At 32.8% G+C, this 19,868-nt stretch overlaps 4 protein-coding genes across 4 annotated transcripts in view; 3 read left to right on the top strand and 1 right to left on the bottom strand.

Annotated features, from left to right (window-relative positions):
* LOC105126718 (P-loop containing nucleoside triphosphate hydrolases superfamily protein) overlaps window positions 1-1,530 on the top strand; it is a 6,977-nt gene extending 5,447 nt beyond the window's left edge. The window contains exons 9-12 of the mRNA XM_011027676.1: window positions 471-568; window positions 777-814; window positions 910-1,124; window positions 1,230-1,530. Of these exons, the coding sequence (XP_011025978.1) occupies window positions 471-568; window positions 777-814; window positions 910-1,124; window positions 1,230-1,319 (441 nt within the window). The 3' untranslated portion in view covers window positions 1,320-1,530. The remainder of the gene's footprint in view (window positions 1-470; window positions 569-776; window positions 815-909; window positions 1,125-1,229) is intronic.
* An 814-nt stretch (window positions 1,531-2,344) lies between these two features.
* Window positions 2,345-5,356, top strand: LOC105126615 (Tetratricopeptide repeat (TPR)-like superfamily protein). Its single transcript, XM_011027535.1, has one exon. The coding sequence runs from the start codon at window positions 2,376-2,378 to the stop codon at window positions 4,512-4,514; it is 2,139 nt and encodes a 712-aa protein (XP_011025837.1). The 5' UTR covers window positions 2,345-2,375; the 3' UTR covers window positions 4,515-5,356.
* Window positions 5,357-6,718: 1,362 nt separating this feature from the next.
* On the bottom strand, window positions 6,719-9,562 carry LPPEPSILON2 (Phosphatidic acid phosphatase (PAP2) family protein). The gene is made up of 4 exons (XM_011027534.1): window positions 9,040-9,562; window positions 8,057-8,282; window positions 7,446-7,519; window positions 6,719-7,035 (listed from the first exon to the last, which is right to left on the bottom strand). Exons 1-4 carry the CDS (start codon window positions 9,352-9,354, stop codon window positions 6,811-6,813), a joined length of 840 nt encoding a protein of 279 aa, XP_011025836.1. The 5' UTR covers window positions 9,355-9,562; the 3' UTR covers window positions 6,719-6,810.
* An 8,895-nt stretch (window positions 9,563-18,457) lies between these two features.
* On the top strand, window positions 18,458-19,565 carry LOC105126618 (tRNA-methyltransferase non-catalytic subunit trm6MTase subunit). Its single transcript, XM_011027538.1, has one exon. It carries the CDS (start codon window positions 18,670-18,672, stop codon window positions 19,519-19,521), a length of 852 nt encoding a protein of 283 aa, XP_011025840.1. The 5' UTR covers window positions 18,458-18,669; the 3' UTR covers window positions 19,522-19,565.
* Window positions 19,566-19,868: the final 303 nt, after the last annotated feature.

The following is a 19,868-nucleotide window of genomic DNA, read 5'->3' on the forward strand; positions in this document are numbered from 1 at the left end:
AAGGGTGGGGGTTTGGGTGTTTTTTTTTTTTTTTTTTTTGGTTCAAGCTGTTGTCGGTGTTTGCTGAAGTGCATTTGAGGCCAATGACTGGCATCTATTCCCCTCTATCTTTCAAAATAGCTTGTGTGTGTGTTGTAGTTCTCTTGGATGTTTCACTCTATCTTTCAAAATAGCTTTTTCCTCATTTATTTTCCTCCTTACAAAGTATATACCATTAGAAGAGTTTCTTTTTTCCTTGTGATCTCCCTAGATTCTTCAATGAATGGTGCATGTGAAATCTAGGTGAAGTCTTGGTGATCATAGTTGCTTCCTGTGATCTGGTCTCCGTTTTAACTGGTGTTCATGTGCAACTTTTGGTTGTTGTCATTACCTTAAATTTTGGATATGATTTTGTTGCATCAGCACAAATTTGGACAAATTACATCCAGAAGAAGCAAAGATCATAAATATCCTGAATCATTAATGGGTAGAGATTAATTTTGCAGGACACAGCAAAGAGCGTCACAAAAATTGCTGTCAGAGAAGCACGAGCTCAGGATTTGAGAAATGAAATTCTTAACTCTGAAAAGTGAGTGTATGCTTTCCTCTGTCCACTTTCTTACTCATTTTCCACTTTTCTCGTCCTATGTCACAGATTGTTGATATAAACGACTTTTATGTTCTATCCCATGAGATCTGACCTTCATCTCTCTGAGATTTTTAGTTGTTATGAAACATCTGTTGAACTTGTATGCGAGCATTGACCTTTCGTTTTCAATTTATGTTTTCTTGTGTAGGTTGAAGGCTCATTTCGAAGTCAATCCAAGGGATTTAGGTGATGCACTTACTAATTTTGTCTATTTTGACTGTCCTGCTTCCCTCACTTCGCTACTTGTCTAAGTTCTTAGCTTTGAATTTGTATCGGAACAGATCTTCTAAAACATGACAAAGTTCTGAGCAAGAAGCCCCCTGCTCCACATCTTTCTGATGTGCCTGACTACTTACTGGATGCAACAACCAAGGAAGCAAGCAAGATGGTGAAGCTTGCGAGAGCTGCAATGGGAAATAACAACTCTGCTCGCCGCCAGGGACCAAAGAGAAACTTCAGAAGAAGTAAAGACCCCCTCAAGTCTTTCTCTGCTGAGGTAATATACGTTCATCTTCAACCATGAATCCTTGGTTCACTTGGAAGTCAAATTAAATAGTGGTTGGAGATGCTAAGCTTACAATGCTTTATTTTTTGGTTTCAGGGGCCGAGGAGAGGTCGCAAAGGTGGAATGAAGAGAGAAGGAAAAGACGGGGATGATACTCATAAACACAAGAAGAAGAAAATTCTCTAGAAAAATCCCGTCTCTCAGGCCTTGACCATGCAATTTTGTATGAATGACTAGTTATACAGGAAATTTTGTTTCTTTCAATTTCCGAATGCCCAAATTCTATATACAGGTGGCCATGTTTATTCTTTTTGGCCGTCTGTGGTGCTATTTATTGCCATAAACAAGCTTGAGGCGCCCTTAACACCTGATTTGAATCCATCAACATTATCATCAAGGCTTTCCCGTATCCTCTTAGGAGGATTGTGTTTTAAACTATTTTTTATTTAAAAATATATAATATCCTCTTAGGAGGACTGTGTTTTAAATTATTTTTTTATTTGAAAATATATCAAAATATTTTTTAATTATTTTTTATATCATTGTATCAAAAATTTCAAAAATGTAAGTAAATTAATTTTAAATAAAAAAATAAAATTATCTTTTATATTATTATATCAAAAATATAAAAAAATTAATGTTAAATAAAAAAATTAAAATTCGACCTATCATTATTTGAAATCCAATGTGGGCCATATCGACCAATCATTATTTGAAATCCAATGTGGGCCATAGAGGTAGTAACACAAGTTGCTGTGATGAGATAAAAGTAGTGATTTATCCCAGACATACAGAGTGGTTATGATCACCTTTGCAACCCCACCATCACTAACTTTAGTTTTATCTTGGTAATAAGCCCTTGTACTTTTGCTCACATCAACCCCTCCGTCACTGACTTTAGTTTTATCTTCTCGCCAAACCACTACGAAAGATGGTAATAAGCCCTTGTACTTTTGCTCACAAATTATCTCCACGGCCCAGTGGGCCTATCAAGGCTGAATATAAGGTTAATTTGTGCCACGGAGTGAGTATACGGCCCAAATCGGTTATTTTATTTGTTTTTTAAAATTAATTTTTTTATATTTTAAAATTATTTTAATATATTGATATTAAAAATAAATTTTAAAAAATAAAAAATATTATTTTAATACTATAATATCTAACGTTAAATATTAACCACTAGTAATTAACCGCGGGCTGGTCTAGTGCTTGGCACGGCTGCTTCTTTTCCTTAACAGAAACATGCTTCTCTCAGTCCGGTCTCATGTTAGAAGACTATGTGCAGTATCAACCATGGCTTGCACTGATTACAGATACCTCGTCGTCTCTTATCCAAAACCAGAAGCCTCACCGCCGCAAACCCACATCGATAATCACTTAAACATGCAAGAAATCAACTTAGTTTTGAAGAATCTAGTGAAAACAGGTCATTTAAACAATGCACGTCAACTGTTTGATAAAATGCTTCAAAGAGACGAAATTTCATGGACTACTATAATTTCTGGTTATGTCAATGGTATGAACACGACAGAAGCCTTGTCTTTGTTTTCTAAAATGTGGGTTGAGCCGGGTCTCCACATGGATCCCTTTATTCTTAGTCTTGCACTCAAAGGTTGTGGGCTTAATATGAGTGTGAGCTTTGGTGAGTCATTACATGGGTATTCGGTTAAAACTGATTTTGTTAACTCAGTTTTTGTAGGGAGTGCACTTGTGGATATGTACATGAAAATTGGTAAAGTTGAAGAAGGTTGTTTTGTGTTTAAAGATATGCCTTTGAGGAATGTGGTATCTTGGACTGCTATCATAGCTGGGCTTGTCCGTGCCGGTTATAATAAGAAGGCTTTGGCTTATTTCTCTGATATGTGGATACAAAGGGTAGGGTGTGATACCTACACGTTCTCTAGTGCGTTAAAGGCATGTGCTGATTCTGGTGCTTTGAATTATGGGAGGGAGATTCATTGTCAAACATTGAAGAAAGGTTTTATTGCAGTGTCTTTCGTGGCTAACACCCTTGCTACAATGTATAATAAGTGTGGGAAATTGGATTATGGTTTGCGGTTGTTTGAAAGCATGACACAAAGGGATGTGGTTTCGTGGACGACGATTATAATGTCGAATGTGCAGATAGGTCAGGAGGAAAATGCTGTTAAAGCATTTAGAAGAATGCGAGAAACAGATGTAAGTCCTAATGAATTCACTTTTGCAGCTGTCATTTCTGGTTGTGCTGCTCTTGGAAGAATTGAATGGGGTGAACAATTGCATGCACATGTTATACGTCTAGGTCTAGTGGATTCTTTGTCTGTGGCCAATTCAATTATGGCCATGTATTCGAAATGCTGGCAGCTAGATTTGGCTTCAACTGTGTTTCAAGGGTTGTCTAGAAGAGATATTATTTCGTGGAGTACTATGATTTCAGGGTATGCTCAAGGGGGCTGTGGAGAAGAAGCATTTGATTATCTATCATGGATGAGAAGGGAAGGGCCAAGACCGAATGAGTTTGCTTTTGCAAGTGTGCTGAGTGTTTGTGGAAATATGGCAATTCTTGAGCAAGGGAAGCAACTCCATGCTCATGTCTTGTGCGTTGGATTAGAACAGAACACCATGGTACAAAGTGCTCTAATCAATATGTATTCAAAATGTGGGAGCATAAAGGAAGCTTCAAAAATCTTTGATGAGGCAGAATATAATAATATTGTATCATGGACAGCCATGATTAATGGATATGCTGAACATGGATACAGCCAGGAAGCCATTGATTTGTTCAAGAAGCTTCCCAAGGTTGGATTGAGGCCAGATTCTGTGACCTTTATTGCGGTTCTTGCTGCTTGCAGTCATGCTGGACTGGTTGATCTTGGTTTCCACTACTTCAATTCTTTGAGTAAGGTCCACCAGATTTGTCCTTCAAAAGATCACTATGGATGCATGATTGATCTCCTATGCCGAGCTGGGCGATTAAATGATGCAGAGAGCATGATCCAAAGCATGCCATTTCAACGTGATGATGTTGTTTGGTCTACTCTTCTTAGAGCATGCAGAATCCATGGGGATGTGGATTGTGGAAAACGGGCAGCGGAAAAAATTCTTCAATTAGATCCGAATTGTGCAGTGACTCACATTACCCTGGCTAACATGTATTCTGCCAAAGGAAAGTGGAAAGAAGCAGCGGAAGTAAGGAAGATGATGAAATCAAAGGGGGTAGTTAAGGAACCAGGATGGTCTTGGATTAAGGTTAAGGATCGAGTTTCTGCATTTGTGTCTGGTGATCGGTCTCATCCAGAGGGTGAATATATATATGATGTGTTGGATTTACTAGCATCTCAAGCAGAAATGCGTATTCAGGAAATAGATTTTCTTCTTGCAGTCCAGGAATCTCAAAGGTGAACCAAGCTTCATTATAACAATGCAGATTTTAGTGGTCTGTTAAATCATTTTAATCACTTCTTTAGGAGCCACAGATCCTAAACAATGGAAAGGATGTTGCAGAGTGTTGATACAAATCAAAAACAATAAATGGAATCTGATTTTGTCTTCAAAAAGTAAATCAGTTGAAGGATGAACTGAAGTAGAAGTGCAGAAAGCATGCATCTTGTATGGGGTGGCATGCCCTGGGATTGCTATATTTTATGGCAGATTAAAGTTACAAATGATCCTGCTGCAAAACTGAACAGAAGCCGTAAGTCGATCAACTGATAAAGAGGAATTTTATGCAGAAACTCCTGGAAATGATCCTGGTTTCTGCACATAGCAGAGAGACCTAATTTTCAATATCATCACTATCTTTTGCAGCAGCTTAAAGTTTACAAATGAATCTGCCAAGCTGAAGAATAGTCATAGGCTGATCCACCAAAAATTGGTTCAGAGGAATGTGAGGGCATGCTTCTATCATTTATACCTTGCACATTAAGGGAAGAAGTCTTTCAATTTCAGCAAAATCCCATCTTCTGCCCATGATCTTGCGTGAAGAGTTTATTTGCATTTTGGAGAAAATTTCTGGACAAAAGCATTCCAGTTTCAATCCAACTGTTTCTGAAGGTCATGTTCTTATCTCTTGTGGAACTTGTTGTGATAACCTATCCCACCTAAAAGGGAAGATGGTAGAGTTACAACAGCAAATTGAAGGTTCAAAATGTTAACCTTCTTGTGGAACTAGTTTTTGTCGATGGTCTTTTCCTTGACCCTTTTTGTCTAACAACATTAATATCAAGATGTCCCAAGTTTTCAAAGGAAATGTCCTTCCAGAACTCCAACAAGCTTTTGAAGTGAAACAAGAAGATTGATGTTATTGAATAAATGCTGGGCAGGGTTTCCTGATCATTTTGAAACTTACTAAGATCTTTGTGCGTGAAATTTCATCAGAGCAATGTCAGGGAAACTATTCTAACACACGTCCACTTTAAAGTATAGTGATTAATGAAATGGGAGGCTATGGTTTGCTTTCTTTCCACTAGTCAGATTCAGATTTCATTTCATCTAAATCATGTGGAAAGAAAATTTACAGTAGAGTAAGATCTATGTGCGTGAAATTTCATCAGAGCAATGTTAGGGAAACTATTCTAAAACACGTCCACTTTAAAGTCTTATAGTGATTAATGAAATGGGAGGCTATTATTTGCTTTCTTTCCACCAGTCAGATTGCGATTTCATTTCATCTAAATCATGTGGAAAGTATTCATTTTTTTAATAGTTCTTGGATGGTCATTGATTTTGCTTTAGATAGTTTGAAGCACCTGTTCTTGATTATGCGCACAGTGCACTCCTTCGTGTTCAGCTATGTCTAACAAAAAAAAAAATCTTTTTCCTCATGGTTGGTTAGATAATGCCGAACACCGAGATGCCAAGACAAGTCAACATAACCCTAATTCCAAAACAATTGAGGTCAGCTCTATGAATCCGTTTTCTTTGTTTCATCCCTGAATTCCTTTTCATTCAAGCATCCCTCTTTTGAGTTGTTATCTATCCTTTTCCGGTCGAGATGGGAACTCTATTCTTCCTTTTCTCTTAGCCTCATCTCTCCTTTTGTATCCAGACTATTTAACAAGAACATCTTTGTTTTCATATTTCAAAATTATTTTTGAAAAAAATTAATTTTTATTTTATTTTTTTACTTCAAATTAATTATTTTTTGATATTTTTAAATTATTTTGATACATTAATATAAAAAATAATTTTAAAAAATAAAAAAATATTATTTTAATATATTTTCAAATAAAAAATAAAAAATACTTTAAAAAAAAAAATCAATTCCACCGAAGTTGAAACACATGATGATTATGCACAACAAGAATCTTTCTGCAAAACCTAGCTCAATAAAAAGTTGAAGGTGTAAAATCATAGTGAGTGGACGTTTTGTATAGTGTGTAGTGGCATATAAACACATCTAATATAAGTTTAAATAGTTCAGAAAAAAAATTGAAGAATAAAGCAACCTCTTTGCTTTCAAAGTTGGTTCATGGTGGTTCCTTCACTGTAAGTGGACTATTTACATAAAGCCCTATTTCAGGTTTGGATATTCTGATTTGCTCCGAATGAATTGCTGCTTTCAAAGTTGGTTCATGATGGTTCCTTCACTGTAAGTGGACAATTTACATAAAGCCCTATTTCAGGTTCGGATATTCTGATTTGCTCCGAATGAATTGCTTGTAAATTGTGTAATCATATTCAACTATTTAAAAATTCATCATTCATCTCTGAACCAATAACGGATAACATATACAAGAAAACCCAGGCAGGATGCAGCAGCTACCATAATCACAATTATGCGAACCGAAAGAGAGGAAATAAATGCCTCATGCACAAATGCATCCCATGACCAGAACCAAAAAATGGAGAAAATGAATCCTACAGCACCACCCGCCGCAACTTGGCTGATTGTATGAAGTCCTTGTGAGACCCGCAACCATGTCTACAAAACAGATGATGATAGATAAAAATTAGAAACCTGTCCATTTCGGTTTATTTACTATGCTCCATCTCTTCTTTGACCAAGGCATTTCACTTGCTCAACCAATGGGGGTCATAACCACATAGATTTTATAAATTCTTACCAAATCATAGGGAAGAAGTTAAAAAATCTACAATTGTCATAAGCTCCAACCTCTATACCCTATTATTTGGTCTTGGAATGGCTTTGGAAAGCATACTAAGTATTTTGCACTAGTTCACAGGCTTCACTCAATCAGCAGTGATTTTCCTAATTTGCAAGCCACTAGGTTTCTACATTGTTGATTGTTTTTTATAAACTCGAAAGTGAGACCAAATTTTTGTCGCATGCTGAATTTGAATGTATTATGAGGGGGGTAACATGATACTTACAAGATATGTGCCAAATGCCAGGATAATTGCACCGAGGATCAATGAAAATCCATTCACTCCTAGCCATTCCACAACTACAACAGCACACAGAACAAGCAATGCATGTCAGCAATGAAGTCAGTACATTGACAATTCACCAAGGAGCATTCATTAAGACCAAAAACAGACATGCAAAAAGCATCTGTAACAGTAAGTAGCCGCATCGTAAGAAGAGAAAACATACAGATTACTGAAAGTCGCACCATTTTTTAAGAGATGAGATTAGGCTCACGTTGATGGGGAGATAAGATATCATTTCATTTACTTCCCTTGTCACAACTACATAGATCTATTCTATGTCCTAAGAGAAAAGACTTGTTAACCAATCAATCATTAATTATCCAAATATCTATACAAGCGCATTCTACATGGCTTCCTGGTGTTATCTAAAACTGAGGTGAACTAACCCAGATCATCTTTTGCATTTGAGGAGAACAAAAATACAGCACTGCATGCCATCATCATTGATGGAGTTATCATGAAGCTTCTTCAGTTAGATTTTGCAATTGCTGATCTAAAATAGTCAGTTGCATGATAAATAGCAAACATGTCAAGTAAAGAGGGGACCTTACCTGACAGAATAGCAAACACCAAAGTGAAGAAGATGGATTGTCCATGAGAAGATGGCATCCCAGGGTCAGACCTCAATGTGGAATCGGGTCTCTCTTGGTTGAATATTCGTTTAAGGATTACAGAGAGGATTGAGTTTACAATTGACCCCAAGACAGCCCACACGGCTTCTGCATCATGCCTCCAAAGAATGACAGCACCGAATAGAGCAGCTACAAGCCATTTGCTCTGTACCAACAACAAACGTACGACTAACATCATGAGGATTTGTTTCATTCTAATGCCAAAATTGAAATACTGACAGAGGAATATTGCAGAATATGACAATAACAAAACAAATTGGAATGGCAGTGGTAGTCAAATGTGGTGCCAGATGCTTGAAATTATAAAAATAGCCACTTCCTTGAATTGAACCTCATATAAATAAAACAAAAATATGAAGTAGCATAATCTGGTATACAGCAGCTATAGAGGATTCCTAGTGCTAAACACCATCAAGCCAAGAAGATTTTGTAATAACTTCATGCCATGATTGCCAAAAAATTGCGTTCTCAATGCAAATGCTCCAGCAGAGAATTAGGAAACGGAACCAATCTTCCTTGAACTAGTCTCATCTTTCAATTGCAACCTCAATTAACTCCACAATTTCAGCTGTTTTGGGCACACGTCTCACTTCAAACCAGACAAAAAGGAAGTGCAATTTGTGTCAATTTTCACAAGTCTTGACCAATAAAGAAGGAAATGCAGACAGACAGTAACTGAAATTAGAAAGACAAGCAGATTGATCTTTGATTGCAATAGCCTTACATCAAATGCCGTTGAAAGTAACTAAATTTAATGCTTCCATTTCCAATTAGTCGACATGTTAAATCATAGTTATTATAAAAAAGACCCGTAAAATCAAGAAGGAAAAAAAACACAACTTAGATTACAAAGAATAAAAGCACTAAAAATAGGCAACTAAAACAAAAAGAAAAACACAAACCAGGCGGTTGAGAGTGGCTTCAAGTCCATCAGCCAACAGCCCACTTTGAAACTCGTTAAGCCAATCAATAACAGCTTCTTGCTGAAACAACCCTGTACTTTCTTCACTGTCAGTACCATTACCGCCTCTGAAGGCAGACATTCTGACCAATTCAGTCATGTTCTTTGACAAAGCTTTATTCTCTGAACTAAAAAAATCAGATTTTGAAGCAGGAAACCGATGGAACGAGATGGGTTTCGCTTGATTAAGCTTAAAAGGACTAAAAAGCAAGGATTTGAAAGTGGGTTTGTGGAGAATAGCAGGAGTTGACATCATTTCTGTGAGAGATAATGGCAGAGAACCAGAGTTTGGAAGCAAACGCAGTCGTGGAAGGATAGAGGACCATTTCTTGGAATTTTATAGTGCAGGACCATGCAAGTAGTGTACCCGTGGAATTTAAGATCTACTGGTTGTTAATACATATAGGCGTTGATTTGGGTTTCTGTTTTCGGCCATGAATTGTCAGGTTTTGCATCCATTTGTAGCCATGAATTTTCCAACAAGGGATTTTGGAATGCCTTTTTTTTTAAAAAAAAATTAAATTTACTACTCTAATTAGTATGTGTTTTTTCGAAGATTAAATTAATTAATGATTTATCTTCTTCTTTTTTTGTTATTTTTAAGATCACTATATTAAAATCATTTAAAAACTTTATAAAAGAAATACCAAATCAATATTTTTATAATTTTAAAAACTTTTTTTAAAAAAGAAATACATTATGTGGATTTTTTTATTTATTTAAAATGTATTTTCATATTAGTTAACAAAGTTATTAAAGCTAAATCTCTTCTCAAACGATCTTTTATCATTGAATTATATATATATGATGAGAGAGCCATGCAATTATTTTGTATTAAATGAATTTAAGATCGTTATCAAATGTGAAAAAATAAATATGTTTTTATAGAAAAACATCTCCATAAAAAATGAAAATAAGACTTTTTTATTAAAAAAACATCGTCACAAAAAATGAGAATAGGGCCTTTTATTTAAAAAATTAAGACACTAATGTTTTTTATTGGAATTTTTCAATTTTAAAACATCAAAACAATGTGTTATAATGTAAATAGATAACAATTGATGAATGTTGTTAAAAATGAAAAATATAACTTTGGCATTCGTATTACAGATGCAAATCAAATTAATTTTTGTTGAATTTATATTTAAATTTTTTTTAATCTTAATGGCTACTATTTTAGTTTTAATAAATATTAAATTAAGATTTTTCATCTTTTTAAAAATAATAAATTAAAATATATCTCTTTTTTTTTCCTTTTCTTTTTAATAATCTATCCTTAGATTAAAGAGTATTGTGTATGGTGCTAAAGATATCGTGTGTACAATATACAGTATTTGTTGTGTTATCATGTACTTTGGTCGGGTTAACAGCGTGTGATAATCTTGACTGGGGGCCACTATTATTTTACATGGTTTAAAAAACATGGGTTATTAGGGGTGTTTAGTTGTTTATTAAAATAATTTCTATCTAAACATATATTGAAATAAATTTTTTATATTAATATATTAAAATATATAAAAAATAATTTTTTAAAAAATAAAATTCAATAATTTTTTTTTAAAAACTATTTGAAATGTAACTTCATACAACTTCTAAATCAACTCAAATACATTATTTTTATTAAAACAATATTTGTGTTGTTCTTTATATATATATATATATATATATATTAGAGTTACGTGGTCATATTTGGATCATGTTTAATCAAATTACTGAAAATATAAAAAAATCAAGAAATTTTTAATGAGTTAATTATTATTATTTTTTAATTTGAATCTCAATTTAAGTTATAGGTTTTTTTAGGTGAAACTACAAGGACAAGTTAGGTTTAATAACTATATTGTCATATCTTGAGTTTATTAAAAAGATTTTGCAAGTCTTAATTTATATTTACAAGGTTTTGATGAAGAGGCATGCCTCGAGAGGGCTAAGCAAAAGTTAAATTATATGTCGACGACCTCTACACATATTCTCTGTGGGCAAGAAAAGTATTATTATGTGCTTGAGAGTCGTGATTTAGCGAGTATAATAGGGAATTTTCTGTTTTTAAATCTAAGTTTGGTTTTTTATGTACATTACTATCATTTTTAGATATTTTATTTACCTATTAAACTTGTAGAATATTTAATAAATTTAAAGATTAATTATGGCACATGTAAGTTGACACAGAAAGTCCTAGATTATATATATAAAAAAAATATATGGTTATATTCTCTCGAGAGAAGAACAAGAAAGAAACTACTTGCTCTGAATCAAAATCCCTTTGGAAGACATGATGTTGAAAATCGTATTCCATGCCAGAAGAACGCAGCTTTAATTCACTGCAGATTCCATGGAAACAAGTTCCCACCAGGACTGCACTACCCCTTTTTTGTCACCTTCTAGTCTTAATTGTTTATTTCTCCCTTTTCATGCTTCTGGGATAATGTAAATTATATAGAAAACACCTCATATAATTAAAATTTTAATACACAAAGCATGACAAAAAAAAAAAAAAAGAGAAGAAGAATAAAGCCAAGTCGGCAGAATTTATATGGAACAAAATGGAGCCCATGTATCTATCATTTAAAAAAAAAAGAAATTAAATTGAAGGACGTAATGGAGACGATGCCTGCCTATCCTTGGGCTATCACCTTAACCGTGCTTTTTCTATGCCTGCCATGGTTTTCTGATTAAAATTGTGTTTGCGTGTATTTTAAAAATTTGTTTATCTTTAAAAAATAATATTTTAATATTTTTTTAATATTTTTAATGTATTATTATTAAAAATTAAAAAATATTTTAATACACTTTGGTCATGATGATATCTTTCTATGTAACCCATTTTACAAAGCATTAAAACAAATAATATTGTCGTGTTGAATAATTAAAAATACTAGGTTGTCAAAAAAGAAAAAAATATATAAATAAAAAATAACACTATAAATGAATTGAATCAAATCAAAATATTAACATACTTAAATGTAAATAATCTAGTTTTAGTAAGGGCTTTCCTCGCTCTAGCTGCTTATAATGAGTTTAAAACATGAAATTAAAGCTTGATTTATTTAAACTTCATTAGGCTCTAATTGCGCGTATTAAGTAGAAATAAATTTGGATGATTAAATCTTGGCATGATGATTAAGAAAGTGTTCTTGTTCTTACCGTGTGTCCGGCTAAAAAATTAACCGTGATAGTTGTAACTTGTAAAAGCATATCATTACTATATCATTGTACAGTGTTACATTCCGGCCTGAATTAAATCTTTTTTTTAAATATAAATAATATCTAGATATTGTTAAATTAAATATAAATAATATCTAGATATTGTTAAAATATTTTTTAGTAAAAAAACTTGATAACAAGGACCTTTTATATTTTATAAATTTAAAAATAATTCAAATGATTGTTACAAATATAGTTTAATTTTAATAAAATTAAAGATAATATTTTTTTTTAAATATTAAAAGTGCAACATGCTGGACCGACTCAACTTACCTAAAGTTAATTTGTTAAAGATATTATTTGAGTTATGAAATCAAGATAAATTTACATAAAATAAGTCACAATAAATTATAAAACTTATTTTTGAATCAATTAAATATTAAATGATAAAATTAAAAACAATCAATTAGAAAAAAATAAACAAATTACCCTAGATAGCCTAAGTTAACTTATTAATTTTGTGATTCAAGTTACAAAACTGATATAACTTTATAAAAAACAAGTTAAAACAAATTATAAAATTCAAATCTCAATAAAATCAAATTAACTCTTTGTACTCGTTACCAAATTACGAAGATTAAATAATCTTATAAAAATAAAATTGAAATAAATTATAAAAATTAATTTTTAAATTAAAATTTTTTTAAAAAATACTTGAGTTATTCCTAGATTAATTTATGAGATTAAAATAATTTTATTAAAAGATAAAGAAATTATAAAAGTGAATAGTTGTACGGTTGAAAATGAAAATTAAATTCATATCCGTTCTTAATTTCTGTTAATGTTAAAAAAAAGTATTTGATTAATATGTATAAATGTATTTTCTCATTAATAAGAAACAATCTATGTTTATTTAGTTATTTAAAATATAAAAGTTACTCTATTATTATGTGTATGCATTACAAAAGTAAGATTATTGGAGCTTCCCTGCAACTTCTGCATTTCAAGCGGAGAGTTCAGGTAAGTCACGAGCCTCTGTTTACTAGCTGTTGCCGCGTGTTTGTTAAATTTTAGAATTTTTTATTCTTAAGAAATTCTATTTTATTAATATTAAAAATACATTTTTAAAAATAATAATAAAATATTTAAATATATTAAAAAGACATTAAAAAAATAACTATAATAATACCAAACTCCACTTTAAAAGCATGGATACACATTTTATTAACATTAAAAATACAATTTTAAAAATAATAATAAAATTATTTTAATATATTAAAAAGATATTTAAAAAAATAACTACAATAATACCAAACTCCACTTTAAAAGCATGGATACACATTTTATTAACATTAAAAACAAATTTTTAAAAATAATAATGAAATTATTTTAATATATTAAAAAATATTTTAAAAAACAATAACTACAATAATATTAAATCAAATCACACGCTTATTCGATAATATGATTATAATTTTTTTTAAATAATTTTTTGTATTAAAACCCATCCCAATAATTACTTTTGCTTGAGCGTTCTGGCATAAAAAAAATCTTGCCTTCCAAATTCCAACTGCAACGTTTGGCTGTGTTCTGAGCTGAAAAGTTCAAAGTGCAAACTGCAAACCATACCCTCAACCCTGATTGAGTGTTAGATAGATTGAGAGACCACTAAAATCACCATAGCTAATCGCGCTAGAGATCTATTTTTCCTATCATTAATTGAAAAATAAATATTATCATGTACTTTCTTATTTTATTTCTCGCAATGTTTAATTGTAATCTCAGGTAATGACGCAAGATATTGGAAATTGATGAAAAGAATTAGTCAAATTGCAGGAGATGTGCTATGTGCAGGGAGCAAATGTAAAGGGGAAGATGATGTTGTTTTGTATCTGGGAGAAATATACGCTGAAGAAGTGTCCATCAGACTGTCAAACTCGATCTGAAAGTACAGAGAAAGACAGAGGTCCAAAGCACATAGAGAGACATATGTATTCTTTGGAACTTCTTCCTGTTTCAAAAACATTCACCCTCTGGCAATGGCCAACACCTGGCCGTTTGTTAAGGCCCGGGAAATTTGGTCATTAGCATTACTAAATCCTGTTTTGTCTGGAGCTTTCAGAGAAGCAGAAGCAACACATGCAAATCGCAATTTCTGCGGTCTCCAATGCCTCGCAAGCTGGATTTGATTAACATATCAGATTGATCCAAAACCCATTAACCCTCTTATTAAATTAGAAAAATAAATCCACGAGGAAGGAAGGCATGCAATTTTCTGTGGCACCCTGCGTCTCACAGGCTGATTTAACAGGTCCAGTTGAAAAATGAACTTGGAATTAAGGGATTGGTCTAGAGCTGTTAGATGCAAGAATGGTTTTTCTTTTTTCTTTTTCTTAAAAAAAAAAAAAACATCTGTGGTTCTTTTGGATCCGTTTTCATGCATAGACAATTAGCTAGAGCTTCCTGCTATACAGGAATTTGCAACAGCAAGGAGGTCCTACCTTGGAACAATACGATCTTCCTTCAAAGGGATGTGAAGTGTATTCGACTTTTCAATGTATAACTTCATTTCTTTGAAACATTACTATCTCCAGGGATCATCACTTAAGTCTAAAGGTTTAGTTTACGTGGCTTAAACCCTACTCCTCCTAATCGATATCTAATCCATGGCCATCTTTTTTTTGTTCCATTAGACATGCTAGCAACAGTGGCAATAGCAATTCATACACACACACACACAAGAACGTAAATTTATAGCTGCCACAGTCAAGATTGTCACTAGAATGATTTTGGAATCCAGCTTTTAAGCCAATATTTATGTAATGGTTCGAAATCTCTTGTCTGACAGACACAAGCTCTCCTTCTTCTCAGCCCCCTTCCTTGCTGCAAAAACACGTCCTCTTTCAGAACAAGGAATTTAAAATAGCTAGTTCATTTATTTACGATTACTTGACCAGGTAACTGGGCCTAGGGACTCTCTAAGATACTATTTTTAACCCTGTCAAAGCTTCACCGTACATTGGGTTTCAGAGCCACGTGATGCTAAGTTTTTGTGCACGCAACCATTCTATGCCAGCTTTGAATGCTTCTTCTTATTTTTCTTGACAAAAACGAAGGAGTGAATTGTTCTCGAATCTTGAACGCAATTGTAACTTAGCCCTTCATGTTTTAAATCATTATGACAGCATCCATTAACCTTTCCTTGTTGGCCGTATAACATCAGTTGATTTCTCTCTAAAACCTCACTATATATATATATGTTGGTTAATTGTCTCTAGAACCCAGATTTCTTAATTAAGAAAAAGCTAGCCAATTAACGTTTTAACAAGACGATGATCAGTAAGAAGAGTTTAGTACTAAGTTACATGTTTCAAAACATGAAGGACTTGGTTATAATCTCATTCGTTGAAACTAAGCTAAAGAATAATCTACTAAAAAACAAAAGCCAAGGCTTCCGTCTCAAATTTATGAAGAGAAACAGTGTTCCACGATCCCAACCAAACCCCCTAACTACCACTACTACCCACTGTCCCTATTAAATCTCTCATTGCCATGAACAGGGGCAGTTCAAAGAAGGGTTTGAATGGGGCAACAGTAAGACACACCGTTGGGTATGGAAATAGTGTTGAATCAATCAAAAAGAGATGGACCACTGAAAATGTGGTAAGCAAGATAAACGAATGGGACACAGCTCACGTGAAAAGCCCTCGACTGCATCCTATCACTCTTGGTAATCTTTTATTTCGTTCTTTTTTTTTTTTTTGGGTGAAAGAGAAAAGGAGGCATGTTCTTGATAGATGCTGTGTGACACAGACCACACGTTGGCGTAGATTGTTTAGCTGTTTAGATGGTATGTTTGCATTTTAAAATATTTTTTTATATATAAATATATTAAAATAATATTTTTTATTTTTAAGCTATTTAAAAATAAAAAAAAATTAATTTAAAATAAAACAATTAACAAATTGCAAAATAAAGGTTGGACGCCGAGCCAACAGGCATTTAGTAGCACATAGTAAATTGCAAAAGCTTTCAATTGAAACGTTCATGGTGAGAGGCCTGAGCACCCATTCATCTCTGCTACTCTATGCAGTCACTAATGCCTTCTAAGTTTTTGTTTATAGAATGTTCATCGAACTTTAATGCTAACATGATAAAAGGGTATTTGTTTCTCCTTCGTCCTTTTCCAAGGACTTTCGCCATTATAGAAGTGTTTAAATCCGTACTATCTATGTAAAACACATAAATGAGTGGATATTAGAAATACAAGGTTTTTGTACAACTGTGTTTGTGTTGAATTTAATACTTCATTTGTTATTTCTTTTCATCATTCATGCTTGTCTTTTAAATTCCTTTTCTTTAACTAAAATTTTTAAATATTTTTCTTCTTGTAAATCTATTTACAAGCTTCAATCTCATAATTTAAAAAAAAATTAAAATAATTTTTTTAACTAAACAGAGAAAACCTCCTCTCTTCGTAGTTGCTGTTTCACATGAACACTAGTAGCGAGAATAGTTATATTAGGTCTTATGAGTTAATTACTGTTATACCCTAATCTATCCCCATTAAATTTCAGTTTATTATACCGATTTAATATTATATTTTTACTTTTAAAACCTTAGTGAACTCCGATTAATCTCAAAATTTAACTTAAAATAAAATAATATATCTTAAGATCTCATATAAAATACCAACCTGATTAAATGGTTGGATTATAAGATATGTTTAATATTATAAAACTAGACAATTAAAAATTTCACAATAAAAATCCAAATTTTACAAACCTTATAATTTATTTAAATCATCTTGGATTCTAATTCTTTGAAGATTTCTATTTATAATTATCATAATTTTTTTTTCTAGATTTCTTATCATTTTCAGTCTCAATAACTCGATTATGCGCAAGGATTATACTAAAATTCAATGTTTCTTGTGCATAGGATCATGCATTGATTTATTAGATATTTTTTTTATTTAACACATAATATCATTCAATTTATAAAATTTTCTCCTTCAAATTATTATTCTTACCTAGTCAGTGAGTTTTCACGATTTATCGTTAATTAATATTTTACATAATAATTTATTATTTTAGCTTCTCTAAATTTTAAATTAATCCCCTAAAAATGTTCATCTTAATTCACAAGATTTTCTTCCTAATTTATTATTTTTTAGTTAATAATTACCCTATTTAATATAAATTTATCTATTTTTTACTAGGAATTTACAAAGACACTCAATCGGCTTGTCAAATTAACCCTGCAACCCACCAACACAAAATTAATTTGGCTAATAAACTTGGTGATACACTGACTTGAGGCTTATCCTTGATTTTGTCCATAAAAAAATTTAATTTTAGTATGTTTTTAAAAATAGTTTTTTTAATGCATTAACATAAAAAAATTTAATTTTTTTTATTTATCAAAATGATGTTATTAGAATTTTTTTTTTATAAAAAAAATCAAAGATCAAGTTAATCCATACCGACCCTCGACGAACGACTCGAGCTTTAAACAATTCAATCTCGGGAAGGCCCTTATAACCATGTATTTTAGATCCTAAAAATGGTCTTTAAATCAAATTCGTTCTATATACATTACTAAACCAAGACTCGCAGGACTGACACAGATTGCATATAGCATTAACTAACAAAATAAATGCTTAGCAAATATACCATTACTTCAATTTTTTATTTATTTATTAATGTGTATAATAATTAATTAATTTTATTAAACACATGAATCAAGTTTTCGATTTGCATTTTAGACTTTCCATTGCCTGCAAGAATATGAACGATGCCTCTGTTTTTGTTTTTTGGTATGCTATGGAATTGATTTTTGATCCGATTCACGGGGCAGGCATCAAGAATGGCCACGTAACTATTTCGAATTGAAAATTTCTAGCATCCCACGGCTACCAGTAACTTCAGTCTGGCAACCAAAAGATCTAAGGGCTATCAAAATGAGCAAAAAGACAGACTCAATGCCGAAAGAAAAGGAAAACAAATATAAAATAATCGACGTGGCATATCAATTGGGTCCCACTTCAAGAAGCAATAATCCACGCCTGTCTGAAAATCAGGTCACCCTCTGACTAGGACTCTTAAACACTATGTCTAAACAAATCCCCATTAATTAAAAAAAAAAAAAAATCTGGAAAGGCTAATCAGTGTGTGTGTACCTTTGTTCCTCTTGTTTGCAAATATAAAAGGAAACATCTGTCCACTCCAAGGAAGGTTCAGTTCTCTCTGAGACTCAAGTAAGCACTCGCGGGATCACAAATCCTCTCCCTTTTTAGACTCTTCTGTGTCTCTTTTGTGTTTCACTCGCTCTTTTTGAACAAAGATTTTCCTTTCCATGAGAACCCATTTTTAGCCCAATCTTTCTTCTTTAGTCCAATCTTTCACTCTCTTTGTAAGATCAAGAAATGGATTTCAACAATTTTGATACTGTAAAAGCAGAGAAAGTTAATGCAATGAAGAAATACAACAACTTACAAACCTTAACAAAAGTGTTTCGTTTACTGGAATTCTGTCTTGCTTTAATCCTCTTCTCATGGATCTTTAACAAGCTTCCATTTGCTGTCAAGATTTCCGGGGAGTTTCTCCGGTATCTAGCCCGCATAATAGCCAGCCCCCTCTTTGTTTTCTTGCTTTCTAACGGGATAATTGCTACCTTGATAGCGAAATCCGGCAGATTCTCCGGCGAGAATCCCGGCGCAGACAATGCTGATACTCAACTGTACGAGGAGCTTGTAAAAAACACTGACAGCAACCGCAACTGTCCAAAGCCATTTCTCTCAGAGAATCCTGATTTGTTATTGTCTCATGCCGCGACAGCGACAGCGACAGAGATGGAGACAACAACAAAAGAGGAGGAAGTAGTGTTCCAAGAAAAACATATCGTCATCTCCGAAGAGAATACTTCCACTCGCACTCGTGAAAATGGGGATGAAGATCACGCTCCTGACGCGGAAATACATTCAGACTTGGATTCTGACTGCGAAAACATGAAATTTCGGAGGACAAAGTCGGAGAAGATGGAGAGGAAGAATTATGTGAGGGAAAAGAAGCAGCTGCTGCGGAGATCGGAGACAGAGAAGTTGGGGTCAGGAGAGGAGAATTTGCTTTGCAGAGAGAATGAGTTGAGTGATGAAGAATTTCAGCGTGCCGTTGATGAGTTCATTGCAAGGAATTTGATGTTTCGTCGACAAGAGTCCATGTGTGTTGTTGTTCAAAATCAGATCACAAATATTGCTGAAATTGAGAAACAATGTTAAGAGAGATAAATAAAATCTATGAATTTCTGATTTTCCTGTTTTCATTGCAATTTTGAGCCTAACTTGATTGGAGATGATTGAAATTATATCCTTTGATTTTAATTGTTGAACCAGCCAAACATACAAATTAACTTGAGTTTTTATTTTGTCCTACATCAGTAAATAAAATAAAAATAAAGGGTGTAAAGAGAAAATGAAGAAGCATGCTCGTATTGTTGTGACTTGTGACACCCAAAGAAACAGAAGTGTAAGGTGGTGAGAATTTCTTTTTTCTTCTTTTGCTGTTATAATGCAGTAACGGGAGATTAGCTGTGTTTGATTGTAGTTCGAAAAATTTTATGATTATA

The sequence above is a fragment of the Populus euphratica genome, unplaced genomic scaffold, assembly GCF_000495115.2.
Source record: "Populus euphratica unplaced genomic scaffold, PopEup_1.0 scaffold41.1, whole genome shotgun sequence".
NCBI lineage: Eukaryota > Viridiplantae > Streptophyta > Magnoliopsida > Malpighiales > Salicaceae > Populus > Populus euphratica.